Source organism: Pan troglodytes, chromosome 20, assembly GCF_028858775.2.
Source record: "Pan troglodytes isolate AG18354 chromosome 20, NHGRI_mPanTro3-v2.0_pri, whole genome shotgun sequence".
NCBI lineage: Eukaryota > Metazoa > Chordata > Mammalia > Primates > Hominidae > Pan > Pan troglodytes.
The window spans coordinates 10924910-10943761 of NC_072418.2; the positions used below are offsets into that span (position 1 = coordinate 10924910).

The following is an 18852-nucleotide window of genomic DNA, read 5'->3' on the forward strand; positions in this document are numbered from 1 at the left end:
TCTTTTTTTCTGAGACAGGGTCTTGCTCTGTTGCCCAGGCTGGAGTGCAGTGGCATGATCTCGGCTCACAGCAGCCTCTGCCTCCCGGGTTCAAGCGATTCTCCTGCTTCAGGCTTCCCAGTAGCTGGGATTACAGGCAGGCACCACCACACCTGGCTTTTTTTTTTTTTTTTTTAAATTTTTAGTAGAAACAGGGTTTTGCTGTGTTATCCAGGCTGGTCTTGAACTCCTGGTCTCACGTGATCTGCCCGCCTCAGCCTCCCAAAGTGCTGGGATTACAGGTGTGAGCCACTGCGCCCAGCCCAAACTGGGACAAATTCAAGCTTTGTGGTCACATATGAATGCAAGGCATGGCTCTGTGCAGTCTTGGGTCAGTGAACCTCTCTGAACCTCCATTGTTCCACCTGTAAGATGGGGTCCTTCACAGCTCCTACCTCACAGGGCTGTGAAAACATCGTCCTTGTTGGGCACTTAGTAAGTTAACTCGTGCTTTCACCTGGCAAAGGTTTATTGCCTTAGTGATGACAGAATGAGCAAAGTCACGCTTGTCAAGGACCCCCCCCTCCCCAACTGTGCCTGGCACTTTGCCAACAGCACAGGACTCAAGACCCATTTCTTAATCACATGGCAGTTGGGAGGTAGATTCTGCTGTTAGTCCCCTTTGACACACACAGAAATGGAGAATGGGCAGCAGGTGTGATGTTGGAGGAAGACCAGGGCCCAGGGGTGGGGGCTGCAGCAGTGACCTGGTGACCCAGGGCCTGGGCAGGACTGGAGGCCACAGGACTGGACTTTTAGGCCATTGCAGCCCAGGTAAACGAGGCTCTCATTGGCAGGGCCTGGCTCCCCACCAGGCAGGCAGGCAGACAGGCGGGCGAAAGAGAAGGCAGTATCCCAGGGCCCAGCTCAGATCTTCTCCACGTAGTTTCCTGGGAAAAGGCCCTCCTGGCCGTGAAGCCGGCCCTTCCACCAGCCCGAGGGATCTGTGGGAGAGAGGAAAGCTTGAGGTGCCCCTAGCTGGCCCTGGAGAAAGCTGTCATGCCTGGTCTGTCCATCTTGTTCATGGGGACTCCCTCTGTTGTCCAGGCTGGTCTTAAACTCCTAGGCTTATGCCATCCTCCTGCCTCAGCCTCCCAAAGTGCTGGGATTACAGGTGTGAGCCACTGCATCCGGCCATTTCTACTCTTTAAATTTTTTTTTTTTTTAAATCTTTTGTAGAGATGGGGTATTGCTAGGTTGCCCAGGCTTGTCTCAAACTCCTGACCTCAAGTGATCCTCCTGCCTCAGCCACCGAAAGTGCTGGGATTACAGGTATGAGCCACCTCGCCCATCTGTTATCTCTGTTCTCCCGTGGGGAGGGTGTGCAGTGGTGGGGTCTGCCTGGCAATGTCAGTCAGGGTTCTTTATTTTTATTTTTTATTTTTTGAGACGGAGTCTCGCTCTATCGCCCAGGCTGGAGTGTGTTGGCGCAATCTCGGCTCACTGCAAGCTCCGCCTCCTGGCTTCATGCCATTCTCCTGCCTCAGCCTCCCGAGTAGCTGGGACTACAGGCGCCCGCCACCACGCCCGGCTAATTTTTTGTATGTTTAGTAGAGACGGGGTTTCACCGTGTTAGCCAGGATGGTCTCGATCTCCTGACCTCGTGATCTGCCCGCCTCGGCCTCCCAAAATGCTGGGATTACAGGCGTGAGCCACCGCGCCCAGCTGATGTCAGGGATCTTACCACTCCCCTCACCCCAGCTTCTGCCCTGGTACACACACCTTCCATGAGGATCTCGATGACCTCGTTCACGTTGAAGCTCAGCTCGTCCACATCTTGGCCCACGTACTGGTATAGGGCCCGGCACCTGGGACCATGTGTCCGAGGCTGGGGCTTGGGTCGGCCCACACCAGGCACTGGCCGTTGCCCCACGCTGCGCTTCCTCTGCATGCTGTGGGCACAGGGGGTTTGAGTCACAGCCCCAGACACTCCCCTACCCCCTGCCCACCTCCTGGAGCTGCCCTCCCACCCCACCTACCCGGCCATGCCCTGGTCAGGCACGTTGAGGAATTCTGTGTTGTGCTCTGAGGGCGGACGTGCCCGGGGTCGTCTGCTGGCTCCCAGGGATGTGGACGGAGGGCCCCGGGGAGGCCTGTGGGTGCCCCCTCCAGACATGATCTCCAGGGGCAGGGGGCCCCCTCTGGCAGAGGGGGGCACCCCATTGCGATCCATGCCTGTGGCAGGAGCAAGGATGAAGACATGTATTAGGGTGATGCTAGGAGGATTTGAGGAGGACTTGGCTCCAAGTTCTCAGGCTGAGGGAGGAGACTGCGACACTCTCAACCCAGTGTGGTAAGGATTGGGCCAGACGGAGGGACTCTGCCGATGGGAGGGCCTAGACAGAAGCTTTTTTAAGCATAATTTTAAAATTATTTTTTACTTTTTTTTTTTTGAGATGGAGTCTTGCTCAGTCGCTCAGGCTGGAGTGCAGTGGCGCAATCTCGGCTCACTGCAAGCTCCGCCTCCTGGGTTCATGCCATTCTCCTGCCTCAGCCTCCCGAGTAGCTGGGACTACAGGCACCTGCCACCACGCCTGGATAATTTTTAAAATATTTTTAGTAGAGACGGAGTTTCATCATGTTAGCCAGGATGGTCTCGATCTCCTGACCTCGTGATCCGCCCGCCTTGGCCTCCCAAAGTGCTGGGATTACAGGCATGAGCCACCGCGCCTGGCCAATTATTTTTTACTTTTATTTGTTTATTTTGAGACATGGTCTCACTCTCGCCCAGGTTGGAGTGCAGTGGTACAATCGTAGCTCACTGCAACTCTGACCTCCTGAGCTCAAGCAATCCTCCCTCCTTAGCCTCCTTTTAAGGGGAGCTGGGACTACAGGTATGCTCCACTATGCCCAGTTGATTTTTATAATTTTTAAAGTAGGGATGGGGTCTCACTATGTTGCTCAGGCTGGTCTCAAACTCCTGGCCTCAAGCAATCCTCCCACTTCGGCCTCCCAACATGCTGGTTTTACAGGCATGAGCCACTGTACTTGGCCTTATTTATTTTTTATTTGTTTAGAGACAGGGTTTTGCTCTGTGGCCCAGGATGGAGTGCAGCAGTGAGATCATAGCTCACTGCAGACTCCAACTCTTAGGCTCATGATATTCTCCCCTCTCAGCCTCCTAAATAGCTGGGACTACAGGCACACACCACCATGCCCAGCTAATTTAAAAAGAATTTTTAGGCTAGGCGCGGTGGCTCACGCCTGTAATCCTAGCACTTTGGGAGGCTAAGGCGGGCTGATCACGAGGTCTGGAGTTTGAGACAAGCCTGGCCAACATAGTGAAACTCCGCCTGTACTAAAAATACAAAAATTAGCCAGGCATGATGGCGTGTGCCTGTAGTCCCAGCTACTCGGGAGGCTGAGGCAGGAGAATTGCTTCAACCTGGGAGGTGGAGGTTACAGTGAGCCAAGATCACGCCACTGCACTCCAGCCTGGGCAACAGAGCAAGACACCGTCTCAAAAAAAAAAAAAAAAAAAAAAAGGCCGGGCGTGGTGGCTCACACCTGTAATCCCAGCAGTTTGGGAGGCCGAGGCGGGTGGATCACGAGGTCAGGAGTTCCAGACCAGTCTGGCCAACATGGTGAAACCTTGTCTCTACTAAAGATAAAATTAGCTGGGCATGGTGGTGCATGCCTGTAATCCCAGCTACTGGGGAGGCTGAGGCAGGAGAATCTCTTGAACCCAGAAGGTGGAAAGTTGCAGTGCGCTGAGACCGCACCATTGCACCCCAGCCTGGGCAACAGGGCTAGACTCTGTCTCAAAAAAAAAAAAAAAAAAAAAAAAAAATCTAGGCGTGGTAGCACACGCCTGTAGTCCCAGCTACTCAGGGGGCTGAGGCAGGAGAATCGCTTGAACCCAGGAGGTGGATGTTGCAGTGAGCCAAGATCATGCCACTGCACTCCAGCCTGGGTGACAGAGCGAGACTGTCTCAAAAAAAAAAAAAAAAAAAAAAAAGAAAGAATTTTTGGTAGAGACAGGATCTTGCTATGTTGCCCAGGCTGATCTTGAACTCAAGTGATCCTCCTGCCTTGGCCTACCAAGAGTGCTTGGATTACAGGTGTGAGCCATCTTGCCTGGCCAGGAGTGGCTTTGCAGGGGCAAGTTTCCCTCCTCCTATCCTCTGTAGGAGGGCTTCTGTGGGTAAGTCTTGGTGGATAAATAAGAGCTCAACGAATGGAATGGGAATTTGAGAGAGAAGCAGAGAAAACGGCCCAAAGGCCTGGAGGTAAGAATAAATTTTGTGAATTGGGAAAATAAGATGTAGTTTGAGGCCAGGCGCCGTGGCTCATGCTTGTTAATCCCAGCACTTTCGGAGGCCGAGACGGGCGGGTCACCTGAGGTCAGGAGTTCGAGACCAGCCTGAACAATGTGGTGAAACCCTGTCTCTACTAAAACGATACAAAAATTAGCCGGGCGTGGTGGCGGGTGCCTGTAATCTCAGCTACTCGGGAGGCTGAGGCAGGAGAATCGCTTGAATCCAGGAGGCGAAGGTTGCAGTGAACCGAGATCGCTCCACTGCACCCCAACCTGGGAGACAGAGTTGGACTCCATCTCAAAAAAAAAAAAAAAAAAAAAAAAAAAAGATGTAGTTTACAGGGCAGGAGTGTAGGGTAGGAGGAGAGAAGATGTCAGTGGTTAGCTGGGTTTGGGTTTTGAAGGGCTCTGAATGCCAAACTAAGTTTAGCCTTTATTCTGCGGGAGATGTGGAGCTACGGAGAGTCCTGGACAGAGAAGTGAGTGGTAAACTGTGTTTGTTAGATTTCGTTTGCTGAAGGTCTGGCTTAGGCCATGGGACCCACAACAGACAAAGGAATATAGCAAGGGACGCAGCTCCTCACCTCTGGGGGGCGCAGGGGCCGCCCGGGTAGGGGCCTGGGACGACCTCCGAGGTTTTCCCTTGGCCATTCCCTTCCGCGTAGGCTCTGAAAGAAGAGTGTCAGGGAGTTGAATGACAGACAGACCACGGTCTTTGCCCCGCCCACAAATCTAGTCCATTCTGAGGCTCCGCCGCACCCCGCCCCCTCAGGCTCTCCCATTAGCACCGCCCCTTAGGTACAGTTACACTGGCTCCGCCCACTAATTGGCCTCGCCCCCCAAGGGCCCAACACCTCACTGGCCTTGCTCTTTGGGCCCGCCCACTTTAGGTCACTCCTTCATCACTACCCAGTTCCAGGGTTGCCGCTCTGGCCGCACCCCTCTACATTTCTCGCCCCCGCATTGGTCATGTCTTCTCCTTAACAGTCTTTCTCTCTCTCTAGACCCGCGCCTTCCTTGCTGTTGCCCTCTCTGGTCCAGCCTGCTGGCCCCGCCCCACTATTTTGATTGGTTTCCTCCATGGCCACGTCCCTCCTCCACATTTCACGCCCACTAATTGGTTGCGGCCTTTGTTTAAAAGTCTGTCTCTCTGGTCGGGCGCAGTGGCTCACGCCTGTAATCCCAGCACTTTGGGAGGCCGAGGCGGGTGGAGCATGAGGTAATGAGTTCAAGACCAGCCTGGCCAAGATGGTGAAACCCCGTCTCTACTAAAACTACAAAAATTAGCTGGGCGCGGTGGCAGGCGCCTGTAATCCCAGCTACTCGGGAGGCTGAGGCAAGAGAATCGCTTGAACCCGGGTGGCGGAGGTTGCGGTGAGCCAAGATCGTGCCACAACACCCCAGCCTGGGCGACAGAGTGAGACTCCGTCTTAAAAAAACCACAAAACTCAAAAGTCTCTCTCTCTCTCTGTAGACACTCCCCTTCCTGGCCTTCGTCCACTCTTAACCAGCCTCGCTGGCCCCGCCCCCTCTGCCCTAGTTCCGCGCAGACTCACTGGAGCTCTTGGGCAGCCCATCGCCCACGCTGACCGTGAGGGTCCGACCGCCAACCTTGAGCACTGCCAAGTCGCCGAAGCCGCGGGAGAAGGTGACGCTGCGGGTGCCGCCACCGCCCCAGCCCTCCTTCTTCACCCGAAACTGTAGTCTATGGGGAGAGAAGAAAGCTTGGGGGCGCTGGCTGAGGTCCCCCGCCCCACCCAACTCTCGCTGGTTGGGGCAGGGGCGGGGCCGGGGCCGGGGCCGAAGCGCAGTTCGGCCGGGTCGGTGGGGCGGGAGAGGGTGCGCCGCGCCGAGACCACCCCGAGATGGTGCTGGGGTTGGCGGGGCCGTACGTGTCGCTGAAGGTGAGGGGCAGGGGCCTCCGCGTCGCCTCCTCGAAGCGCTTGCACAGAAGGCTGACAAACTCGGTCTTGAAGACGCTCTCCAGGAAGCTGTCGGCGGCATCCTCTTGGAGGATGAAGAAGTCGTCCTGTCGCGTGCTGGGGAGGGGCGGGTGAGAGCGTCAGGTGGGACACAGGTGAGGGCGACAGGTGAGAGAGACAGATGAAGGTGGCTGAAGGTGGATTTAGGGAAGGGTCAGCTAAGGGCCAAGTCAGCGGTGACCAGGTAGGAGAAAAAGGGAGATGTGGCAAGGAGTGGAAGAGGTGGTTACAGAAGAGGGCCAGGTGAGGTCTAGTAAGAGGGTAAGGTGCAGGACGGAAGCATTTGGCATCTAAGGATCATGAGCATAGGGGGCAGGTGAACATGACAGGTGGGGCCAACAGAGGGCTACAGGCATGGCACCAGGTAAGATTGTCAGGGTAACAGACGGGGTCACTAGAATGAGGGCAGCCAGGGGACAGGTGAGAGTGACTGTGCGGCAGGTAGGGACCTGGCTTCACCTGAGGGAGACTCCCCGCAGAGCCTGGATGTCCACTTTCTTCTTCAAGACTTCACACACCTGGCCCTTCTCAGGTCCCTTCTTCACTTTCTCTCGCCCAATCACATACACACACTTGGGCGTCAGGATCAAGTCCCGCTTGATGGGCTGTGGGGATGCAGGATTAGAGGCTGATGCCTGTAGCCTGGCCAGCCTGGCCACAGAGGATCCACCCCAGGCAGAGGGGTGGTGCTGGCAGGTCAGGTGAGGAAGGTGGGAGCCCTCCAGGTGAAGGTGTATGAGTCGTCTGTTTTGTAGACAGGGTCTCACTCTGTCGCTCAGGCTGGAGTGCAGTGGTGCCATCATAGCTCACTGCAACCTCCCCTTCCTGGGCTTGAGTGATCCACCTGCCTCAGCCTCCTGAGTAGCTGGGACCACAGGTGCACACCACCATGCCCAGCTAATTTTGGTATTTTTTGTAGATTCAGGGTTTTGCCCTGTTGCCCAGGCTGGTCTTGAGCTCCTGATCTCAAGCAAACTGTCCTCCTTGGCCTCCCAAAGGGTTGGGATTACAGGTGTGCGCCACTACGCCTGGCCATGAGTTGTTATATAAGAAACAGAAGGAGGGCTGGGTGCCGTGGCTCACGCCTGTAATCCCAGCATTTTGGGAGGCCGAGGCGGGCAGATCATGAGGTCAGGAGTTTGAAACCAGGCTGACCAACATGGTGAAACCCCGTCTCTACTAAAAATACAAAAATTAGCTGGGCGAGGTGGTGGGCACCTGTAGTCCCAGCTACTCAGGAGGCTGAGACAGGAGAATCGCTTGAACCCAGGAGGATGAGGTTGCAGTGAGCCGAGATCCTGCCACTGCACTCCAGCCTGGGTGACAGAGCAAGACCCTGTCTCAAAAACAAACAAACAAAAAATAACAGATCAGGCGCGGTGGCACACGCCTGTAATCCCAGCACTTTGGGAGGCTGAGGTGGGTGGATCACAAGGTCAGAAGATTGAGACCATCCTGGCTAACACCATGAAACCCCATCTCTACTAAAAATACAAAAAACTAGCCGGGCGTGGTGGCACATGCCTGTAGTCCCAGCTACTCGGGAGGCTGAGGCAGGAGAATTGCTTGAGCCTGGGAGGCAGAGGTTGCAGTGAGCGAGGTTGTGCCACTGCACTCCAGCCTGGGCGACATAACAAGATTCTGACTCAACACACACACACAAAAGAGCAAAACTCTGTCTCAAAAAAACAAAAAACAAAAACAAAAAAGAAACGAGGTCAGATGGGAATGTGTTGGTTGGTTGGTTGGCTAGAAAAGGGTGTTTGGGTCAGTGAACAGGTGCTGGGTAGGTAAGGCACCTGCTGGACATGGGTTCCCGGGCCAGATGAGAACACTTAGACCAGGCGAAAGTACTTGGGTCATGTGACTGTAGCCAGCTCAGGTAAAGGTATTATGGTTCAGGTGAGGGTGTACAAGTCAGGTAAATAGGAGTATCTGGATCATGAGAGGAAGTGAGCGGGTGTGTATCTGAACTCTATGAGTTTGTACAGGAAGGCAGGTGAGGGTGTACCTGGTAGAAGGGTGAATGTGCAAGCCGGTTGAGCTGGCCTGCGGTCAGAGTTCTCTGGGTCTAGTGGGGATACCTGTCTCAGTGAAAACATTTTAGGTGATGGTATACAGGTCACCTGAGAGGGCATACCTGCCACACAGACCTGTCCAAAGCAGGTGGGTGGATCAGGTGAAGGTACCTAATAATGTATGTCTGGTATGTGAAGTTGTACAGATCATGTGAGGAGGCACCTGCCACATAAACTTGTCCAAGGTGGGTGAGGGTGTCCAGGCCATATGAGACTATCCATCCAGGTAAAGATGGTATATAGGTGATCTCAGTGTGTACCTGCCACACATAGGCCTCTCTAAGGTGAGGGTAGGGTGAGTTACTGGGCTAGGTGACTCTCTGGGACATGAGATATGGGTCAAGTGAGTGTGTACCTGGCCCGCCCAGGTACAGGTGACGGTAAACAGGCCAAGTCTGGGTGTACCTGTGGACAGGAGAGTCCAGGCTAGGTGATTAGAGTACACCTAGGTTCAGGGCTGTCTGGGGCAGAAGAGGATGTGTCTGTTGGTGGAGGTGCCCAGCTGTCTATGCCAAGCATGAATGCACGGGTCAGGTGGTGTATCCCTGTAGACAGCATGTACCTATGGACTAGGCTGCCTGGGCCAGGTGAGAGTGTACCTGTGGACATGTGTGTCTGGGCCAGGTGAAGGTATATCTAATTTCCAGGTTGAAGGTAGAGTGTACCTAATGGATGGGTGTGTCTAGGATAGGCAAGGGTGGCCCCGTGGTTGGGGCTTCTAGACAAGGTGAATGAATGTGTGATTGTTGAGAGATGCATCTGGCCAGGTGAGGGTGTATCTGACAGGTGTGTCTGGGCTACAAGTGCATGTTTGATGGACAGCTGTGTCTGCTATACTTGAGTGTATACCTGTGGGCAGGTGTGTCTGTGCCGGGTAATGATGTACCTGTGATGGAACAGATTGATCTAGGCTGGGGGATAGATACCTGTGGGCAGGTGTGCCTGGGCTAGGTGAGGATATACCTGTGATGGAACAGATGGATCTAGGCTGGGGGATAGATACCTATGGACAGGTGTGTCTGTGCCAGGTGAGGGTATACCTGTGATGGAACAGATGGATCTAGGCTGGGGGATATCTGGCTGTGGGCAGGTGCATCTGGGCCAGGTGAGGGTGCCAGGCTGTAGCCAGGGTCTTGCTGTGCCCACCCACTAGTGCCTCACCTTGAAGCGGCGGTCGTACTTGGTGACCGAATCGGCGAAGTCCACCCGCTCCCTCTTGCCCAGGAACTGACGCAGCTCGGGCCGCTCCTCCAGCCCCAGGTAGTCCCCGACGAAGTTCCGATTGATGCTGTTGCGCCTCCGCTCCTTCTTGTTCAGCAGGATGTTGGAAGCTGCGGGGACAGAGGGTGGAGGGCAGAGCTCCTGATACAGCTCCTCCAGGTCCTTGTGCCCCCACCCCGCGCCGTTTACCTGAAGCCTCTCACCTTCCTCCCGCATCTCCTCGTACTTCCGGACAGCCACGTGGCGCCGCCAGGCCTTCTGGATGGTTCGGGCAAAGCCATCGAACTTTCGCTCTCGCACCTCCTCCAGGAGGAAAAGCTGGGCGGGGGTTGTGGGGGGCAAGGGTGAGTCCTGGTGTCTCCCCAGGGGCTGCAGTTCCGGGTTTTCCCTGCGCTCACCCTACTCACACGCTTTTGCTCACCCATCCCCACACATGTGCTAATTTTTTTAAGAGGCGGGGTCTTTCTAGTGACACTCGTTCATAAAGAAAAGAAGAAAAAGGGGCCGGGCGCAGTGGCTCACGCCTGTAATCCTAGCACTTCGGGAGGCCGAGGCGGGTGGATCACCTGAGGTCAGGAGTTTGAGACCAGCCTGACCGACATAGTGAAACCCCATCTCTACTAAAAATACAAAAAGAAATTAGCTGGGCATGGTGGTAGATGCCTGTGATCCCAGCTACTCGGGAGCCTGAGGCAGGAGAATCACTTGAACCCGGGAGGCGGAGGTTGCAGTGAGCTGAGATCGCGCCATTGCACTCCAGCCTGGACAACAAGAGTGAAACTCCATCTCAAAAAAACAAAAAACAAAAACAAAAAAAGCTGGTGGCTCATGCCTATAATCCCAGCACTTTGGGAGGCTGAGGCGGGAAGATCGCCTGAGGTCGGGAGTTTGAGACCAGCCTGATCAACATGGAGAAACCCTGTCTTTACTAAAAACATAAAATTAGCCGGGCATGGTGGCACATGCCTGTAATACCAGCTACTCAGGAGGCTGAGGCAGGAGAATCACTTGAATCTGGGAGTTGGAGGTTGCGGTGAGCCGAGATTGTGCCATTGCACTCTAGCCTGGGCAACAAGAGCAAAACTTCATCTCAAAAAAAGAAAAAAAGAAAAAGACAGGGTCTCGCTCCGTCACCCAGACTGGAGTGTGGTGGTGCAGTCATAGCTCACTGCAGCTTCAACCTCTTGGGTTCAAGTGATCCTCCCACCTCTGCCTCCTGAGTAGCTGGGACTACAGCTGTGAGCCACCATGCCCAGCTAATTTTGTGGTGATGTGGTCTTGCCATGTTGCCCAGGCTGGAAAAATTTTTATCTTCCTCCAAATGACTGGACCTCCCTGTGGGTCTCTCCCCATGTGGGGTACACACTTCTGCCTTACATGATAACAGTGAGTCACTAGCTTCAGATCACAGCTGTGCCACTTACTACCTGTGTGCTTTTGCAAGAAACGGTATGATGTCACGGTTTCTTACACTGTTACTCTACACTATCCACGAGGTACATTGCCGTGTCAGAGATGGTAGAAATAGGAACCAGTGTGCATCTTGGAAAACCAATAAAATACAGTAAATATGAAAATGTGGCCAGGTGCAGTGGCTCAAGCCTGTAATCCCAGCATTTTGGGAGGCCGAGGTGGGCAGATCACCTGAGGTCAAGAGTTTGAGACCAGCCTGGCCAACATGGTGAAACCCCGTCTCTACTAATAATACAAAAGTTAGCCGGGTGTGGTGGCGCATGCCTGTCATCCCAGCTACTCGGGAGACTGAGGCAGGAGAATCGCTTGAACTCGGGAGGTGGTGGTTGCAGTGAGCGGAGATTGAGCCACTGCACTCCAACCTGGGCGACAGAGTGAGACTCAGTCCCCCGACCCCTGAAAAAAAAGAATGAAACTCCATCTCAAAAAAAAAGAAAGAAAAAGAAAATCTGATGTGTAGGACTGTGATGTGACTAGCAACCTTGTGGTTGGGCAGTGTACAACCTGCACAGCCATCCGTGGCAGGCCCAGAAAGGAAGCTTTTGCAGAAAGCAGAGAAAAGGGTTTTGAGTTGTAAAAGTCTAGACCCAGAGGGGACTTAGAGAATGAATTACATTACAGCAAGTCAAAGTACAAAGTCTAAGAGGAATGTCTACTCATTTGTAATAATAGCAGGTGAACAAGGTGAGGAGCCTACTGGATATTAAAATACTGTAAATCTATAGTAATAAAAACAATAGCATGCCTGTCAGAGAATAGAATGGTTAACTGGAATAGGGCAGATGCTTGAGAAACATCCTAATTCAAAGAGAAACTGTGATCAAAGGGACAATATTGTCAATTAGTGAAGATGGGAAATAATGCAAATATAGGCTGGGTGCGGTGGCTTATGCCTCTAATCCCAGCACTTTGGGAGGCTAAGGTGGGAGCATTGTTGAGCCCGGGAGTTCAAGACCAGCCTGGGCAACGTAGAAAGACCCCGTCTCTACAAAAAATAAGCAAAAATTAGCCGAGGGTGATGGCACGCATGTGTAGTCCCAGCTATTCCGGAGGGTGAGGTGGGAGGATTCTTTGAGCCCAGGAGGTTGAGGCTGCAGTGAGCTGTGATTGTGCGACTGCACTCCAGCCTGGGAGATAGAGTGAGATCCTGTCTCACAACAACAACAACAACAAAATATATATATATATATACACACACACACACAGACACACACATACATGCGTGCATACACACACACACACACACACACAATTGGGCTTTATTTAGAAAAATTAGCACTTCACCCAGAGTGCTTTCACAAGTCCATAGGTAGCACATTGCTGCTAAGAGCCTTGCTGCCTGCTCTGCTGACCAAAATAGTTTTAATTTTTTCAGAGACAGGGTCTTGCTCTGTTTCCCAGGCTGGAGTGCAGTGGTGCGATCTCGGCTCCCGGGCTCAAGGGATCCTCCCACCTCACCCACTCAAGGCTAATTATGGTATTATTATATATATATTGTTTTTGGTAGAAAGGTAGAGTTGGGGTTTTGCCATGTTGTCCAGACTGGTCTGGAACTCTTGGGCTCAAGGACTCTACCAGCCTTGACCTCCCAAAGTGCTGGGATTACAGGCGCGAGCCAGCGTGCCCAGCCTCAGATTCTTCTTCTTCTTCTTCTTCTTTTTTTTTTTTTTTTGAGACGGAGTCTTGCTCTGTCGCCCAGGCTGGAGTGCAGTGGTGCGATCTCGGCTCACTACAAGCTCCATCTACTGGGTTCACGCCATTCTCCTGCCTCAGCCTCCCGAGTAGCTGGGACTACAGGCGCCCGCCACCATGCCTGGCTAACTTTTTTGTATTTTTTTAGTAGAGACATGGTTTCACTGTGTTAGCCAAGGTGGTCTCAATCTCCTGACCTCATGATCCGCCTGCCTCGGCCTCCCAAAGTGCTGGGAATTACAGGCATGAGCCAGCACACTCAGCCTCAGATTCTTCTTTAAAACCTTTAGAGAGTATGGCCATGCCAACACCTTGATTTTGGACTTCTGACTTGCGGAACTGTGAGAGAATAAATTGCTGTTGTGTTAAGCCATGGAGTTTGTGGAACTTTGTTTCAGCCGTCCCAGCAGACTATTATACTATACCTGGGATGCTGGGCCACAAAGGCCAACAGGCAGATAAAATGTTTGAGGATGGCCCAAACCATGTTCATAAGAAAATCAAAATAGGGGCCGGGCGCGGTGGCTCGTGCATATAATCCCAGCACTTTGGGAGGCTGAGGTGGGCGGATCACTTGAGGTCAGGACCAGCCTGGCCAACAGGGTGAAAACCCATCTCTACTAAAAACACAAAAATTAGCCTGGTGTGGTGGCGGGTGCCTGTAATTCCAGCTACTTGGGAGGCTGAGGCAGGAGAATTGCTTGAACCAGGAAGGTGGAGGTTGCAGTGAGTCACGATTGCACCATTCCACTTTAGCCTGGGTGACAGAGCGAGACTCTGTCTAAAAAAAAAAAAAAAAATTCATCCCAACATGAATGCATTTTTGGTTGAGAAAGGCTCCAACTCCATTAAGCTAATTTAATTTCTTGATTACTTTTTAAATATAGCAGTTAAACCATTGGCTATTTTTCTTTTCTTTTCTTTTCTTTTCTTTTTTTCAGAGTCTCACTTTGTCCCCCAGGCTGGAGTGCAGTGGCGCAATCTCAGCTCACTGCAACCTCTGCCTCCCAGGTTCGAGCAATTCTCCTGCCTCAGCCTCCCAGGTAGCTGGGATTACAGGCACGTGTCACCAAGCCCGGCTTATTTTGTATTTTTAGTAGAGATGGGGTTTCCCCATGTTGGCCAGGCTGGTCTCGAACTCCTAACCTCAAGTGATCCACCACCCTGGCCTCCCAAAGTGCTGGGATTACAGTTGTGAGCCACCGTGCCTGGCCTTTTCTTCTATTTTCATTTTACTAATTTTTTTTTTTTGAGATGGAGTCTCGCTCTGTTGCCCAGGCTAGAGTGCAGTGGTGCGATCTCAGCTCACTGCAATCTCTGCCTCCTGGGTTCCAGTGATTCTCCTGCCTCAGCCTCTTGAGTAGCTGGGATTACAGGTGCGCACCACCACACTCGGCTAATTTTTTCTATTTGTAGTAGAGACGGGGTTTCACCATGTTGGTCAGGCTGGTCTTGAACTCCTGACCTCGTGATCCACTCGCCTTGGCTTCCCAAAGTGTTGAGATTATAGGCGTGAGCCACTGCACCCAGCTTATTTTACTAAAATTAAATTACTGTTGCCCAGGCTAGAGTGCAGTGGTACGATCTTGGCTCACTTCAACCTCTGCCTCCTGGGTTAAAGTGACTCTCCTGCTTCAGCCTCCTGAGTAGCTGGTATTACAGGTGTGCACCACGCCCAGCTAATTTTTGTACTTTTAATAGAGAAGGGGTTTCACCATGTTGGCCAGGCTGGTCTCGAACTCCTGACCTCAAGTGATCCATCCACCTCAGCCTCCCAAATTGCTGAGATTACAGGTGTGAGCCACTGCGCCTGGCCAGCAAGATTATTTTCATCAGGATTATTTTCTTTCTTTTATAAATATTCAGTCTGTCTTTGTTGTTGATGTTCTTATAAGATTTTACCACTAAGCATCTGCCGTCGTGAATTTCATCATTTCTACCCCGTCTGTCTTCTCCAAATCAAAATCCATAGACTGAAATTTTTGTCTAAATTAAATTTTACTTTATATAGTCTTTGCTGGTGATAGTTATTTTTCTTTTTTCTTTTTGTCTTTTGTAGAGACAGGGTCTCACTATGTTTCCCAGGCTGGTCTCGAACTCCTGGCTTCAAACCATCCTCCTGCCTCAGCCTCCCAAAGCACTGATATTACAGGCATGCGCTACCACACCTGACTTGGTGCTAGTTTTATTTTGCCTTTTTTCTGTTCTATGTCAAAATTTTTGGTCTATTTCTTCCAGAGTGTCTCTCTCAGTCTCTCTCTCTCAATCTCTCAATCACAGTCTTTCTTTTTTTTTTTTTTTTTTTTTTGAGACGGAGTCTCGCTCTGTCGCCCAGGCTGGAGTGCAGTGGCGCGATCTCGGCTCACTGCAACCTCTGCCTCCCGGGTTCAAGCCATTCTTCTGCCTCAGCCTCCCGAGTAGCTGGGACCACAGGTGCCCGCCACCATGCCCGGCTAATTTTTTTTGTATTTTTAGTAGAGACGCGGTTTCACTGTGTTAGCCAGGATGGTCTCGATCTCCTGGCCTTGTGATCCGCCCGCCTCGGCCTCCCAAAGTGCTGGGATTACAGGCATGAGCCACCGCGCCCGGCAATCGCAGTCTTTCTTAATCTCTCGCTCAGTCTCTCTCAGTCTCTTACTTTCAGTCTATTAATCTCTGAATTGCTTTCTCAATTTCTCTCTCAACCTCTCTCTCAATTTTTCTGTCAATCCCTCTCTCTCAATCTGTTTCTCAATTTCTCAATCTATCAGTCTTTCTCTCAATCTGTCTCCCTCTGTCTCTCTCTCTCTGTCTCTCTCAGTCCCTCTCTATACCTTTCTCTCTCTTCCCCTCTCCCTCCTTCTCTGCCTGTCCCTCAAACACACTCACCGACTCTGGGTTCTTGACAAAGACCTTGGTGCTCCCCATCTGGTACTGGTCGGGCTCCATGTTAACCGCCCGAAGCAGGTGCTGGACGCCCTGGCGTTCGTCCCCACGCCACCGCGGCCACGTCTCGGGGGTCAGAATGGCATACCTGGGGGCGGAGGGCTGGGGTGTGGGAGTGCTCATAGCAGACAGGCCTGGCTGGGCGTTCTGATGAGGGGGATGGCGAGGGCGGGGGTGGAGGGCTCCTCACCTCTGCAGGAACTTGGCGAACTGGCGGCGGTAGGCGAAGCCGGCTCTGCGCACCCTGATGTTCTCCTTCAGGCCCAGGTATTCCACCTGGTGCTTGACTCTGGTGGGGAGGGTAGGCTGAGTCCCCTCGGGGTGGGGAGTCACCAGTCCTGGGGGTGGGTGGGAGGTGCTGGAGGTGGGGGACCTGGGGGGATCTGGATTCATGCTGAGGGAAGTTTGGGGGGTGAGTTCTGTGGTCTGGGGGGGCTTCAGGGGTCAGCCTGGGGACTGGGGGGAGGGATCTTGTCCTGATGATCCCTTCTGGGGTCAGTTCTGCAGGTGGGGGGTTGTGGGAGGGGCTGTGCTAGTCCCTGGGTCATCCTACAGGAGGTCAGGGAGATGTCTCGGTCAGTTCTAGGGGTAACTGCAGGGGCTGGGGGGAATGAATCTTGGATTTGTTGGGGGGGATCACCTGTTCTCCTCCCAGTCTCGGGGCCTCTTGGTCTCGTTGGGTTTGATGCAGCGGATGTAGTGGGGTGTGCACCTCATCAGTGTGGCCACCAGGTCGTTGGCTTGTTTCTGAGGCAGAAGCGAAGGCAGGGGTGGGTGGGGGGCACAGAGATGGGACCCTCTGGCCCCTCTTTTTTCCACCCTGGATACAGTCCCAATAGACAGAGACTGGGGGTGGGTGAGGGCTGGTAACAGATAAGCCACAGGGGCCAGATGTCCCTGGTCTGTGTGCACCTCCACTAGTGCACACCACACTAGTGGGACTGATGTGGGGTGTCTGCCTGACCCTCGAACCCAAGACAAGGAACTCTCACGTCTACCGCACTCACCACTTAGCTTGGCACATAGTAAGTGCTCAGTAAATGTTTGTTGACTGAGTAACAGAGCCCTTATGAGAGCATTTCTTTTTGTCCTTTGGGGAGATAGGTACCTTGGGTGTTTGTTTTTTTGTTTTGTTCTGTTTTATTTTGTTTTGAGATGGAATTTTGCTCTGTCACCCAGGCTGGAGCGCAATGGTGCCATCTTGGCTCACTGCAACCTTCACCACCTGGATCCAAGAGATCCTTCTGCCTCAGCCTCCTAAGTAGCCGGGATTACAGGCATGTGCCACCACACCCGGCTAATTTTTAGTAGAGACAGGGTTTTGCCATGTTGGTCAGGCTGGTCATGAACTCCTGACCTCAGGTGATCCATCCGCCTCTGGCTCCCAAAGTGTTGGGATTACAGGCATGAGCCACCGTGCCTGGCTGGGTGATTTTTTTTGAGACAGGGTCTCCCTCTGTCACTCAGGCTGGGGTATAGTGGCGCCGTGATAGTTCACTGTAGCCTCAGCCTCCTGTGCTCAAGCGATCCACTGCCTCAGCCTCCGGAGTAGCTAGGATTACAGGTCTGAGCCACTGTGCCTGGCTGAGACACGTACTTTGAAGGTAGGGAAACTGTGTGTATGCCTGAGAGGTTTGCCTTGGGTTTTGCATTTTGTTTTATTTTTATTTTTATTTGGAGACAAAATCTCGCTCTGTTGCCAGGCTGGAGTGCAGTGGCATGATCTCGGCTCACTGCAACCTCTGTCTCCCAGGTTCAAGTGATTCTCCTACCTCAGCCTTCCGAGTAGCTGCCACCACACCCAGCTCCTTTTTTTATATATATATATATTTTTAGTAGAGACGGGGTTTCACCATGTTGGCCGGGCTGGTCTTCAACTCCTGACCTCAGGTGATCCACCTGCCTCAGCCTCCCAAAGTCCTGGGATTACAGGCTTGAGCCACTGTGCCTGGCTTGCATTTTTATTTTATTTTATTTTATTATTTATTTATTAATTTATTTGAGACAGGGTCTTGCTCTGTCATCCAGGTTGGAGTGCAGTGGCTCTTGGCTCACTGCAACCTCCACCTCCCAAGTTCAAGCAATTCTCCTGCCTCAGCCTCCTGAGTAGCTGGGATTACAGGCACATGCTGGCTAAATTTTGTATTTTTAGTAGAGATGGGCTTTCACCATGTTGGCCAGGCTGGTCTTGAAATCCTGACTTCAAGTGATCTGCCTGATTCAGCCTCTGAAAGTGCTGGGATTACAGGTGTGAGCCATTGCTCTGGTCTGATTTTTTTTTTTTTTTTTTAAAGAGACAAGGTCTCACTCTGTTCCCAGGCTAAAGTGCCAGGGTGCAATCATGGTTCACTGCAGCCTCGACTTCCTGGGCTCAAGTGATCCTCCTGCCTCAGCCTCCCAAGTAGCTGGGACCACAGGTGTGCACTACTATGCTTGGCTAATTTTTAATTTATTTTTTATAGAGACGGGGTCTTGTTTTGTTGCCCAGACTAGAGTTGTTGTCACATTCATAGCGACAGAATGGTGAGTGCCAGGGACTTGGAAAGCAGATAGGCAGTGTTTCCTGGGGACACAGTTTCAGTTTGGGAAGATGAGAAAGTTCTGGAGATGGGTAGTGGTGATGGTTGCACAACCATATGAATGCACTTAATACCACTGAACTGTGACATTAAAACTGGTTAAAATATTATTAGATAGGCTGGGCACGGTGGCTCACACCTGTAATCCCAGCACTTTGGGAGGCTGAGGCGGGCGGATCACCTGAGGTCAGGAGACCAGCCTGGCCCACATGGTGAAACCCCGTCTCTACTGAAAATACAAAATTAGGCCGGGCGCCGTGGCTCACACCTGTAATCCCAGCACTTTGGGAGGCTGAGGCAGGCGGATCACCTGAGGTCGGGAGTTCGAGAACAGCCTGGCCAACATGGTGAAACCCTGTCTCTACTAAAAATACAAAATTTGCCGGGCATGGTGGTGCATGCCTGTAATCCCAGCTACTTGGGAGGCTGAGGCAGGAGAATCACTTGAACCCAAGAGGCAGAGGTTGTGGTGAGCGGAGATCACGCCATTGCACTCCAGCCTAGGCAACAAGAGTGAAACTCCATCTCAAAAAAAAAACAAACCAACAAAAAAACAAAATTAGCTGGGTGTGGTGGCGCATGCTTGTAATCCCAGCTACTTGGGA

General features: G+C 52.4%; 1 protein-coding gene across 2 annotated transcripts in view; it reads right to left on the bottom strand.

Moving 5' to 3' along the window:
* Positions 1-490: 490 nt before the first annotated feature.
* MYO1F (myosin IF) overlaps positions 491-18852 on the bottom strand; it is a 51152-nt gene continuing 32790 nt past the window's right edge. For both annotated transcript variants that reach the window (XM_024351131.3, XM_063800504.1), the window contains 12 exons: positions 16309-16415; positions 15859-15957; positions 15612-15756; positions 9782-9896; positions 9519-9688; positions 6739-6884; positions 6190-6336; positions 5854-6002; positions 4882-4965; positions 2019-2214; positions 1762-1931; positions 491-983 (listed from right to left, as the gene is read on the bottom strand). In XM_024351131.3, coding sequence (XP_024206899.1) covers positions 907-983; positions 1762-1931; positions 2019-2214; positions 4882-4965; positions 5854-6002; positions 6190-6336; positions 6739-6884; positions 9519-9688; positions 9782-9896; positions 15612-15756; positions 15859-15957; positions 16309-16415 — 1605 coding nt within the window. In that variant the 3' untranslated portion in view covers positions 491-906. The remainder of the gene's footprint in view (positions 984-1761; positions 1932-2018; positions 2215-4881; positions 4966-5853; positions 6003-6189; positions 6337-6738; positions 6885-9518; positions 9689-9781; positions 9897-15611; positions 15757-15858; positions 15958-16308; positions 16416-18852) is intronic.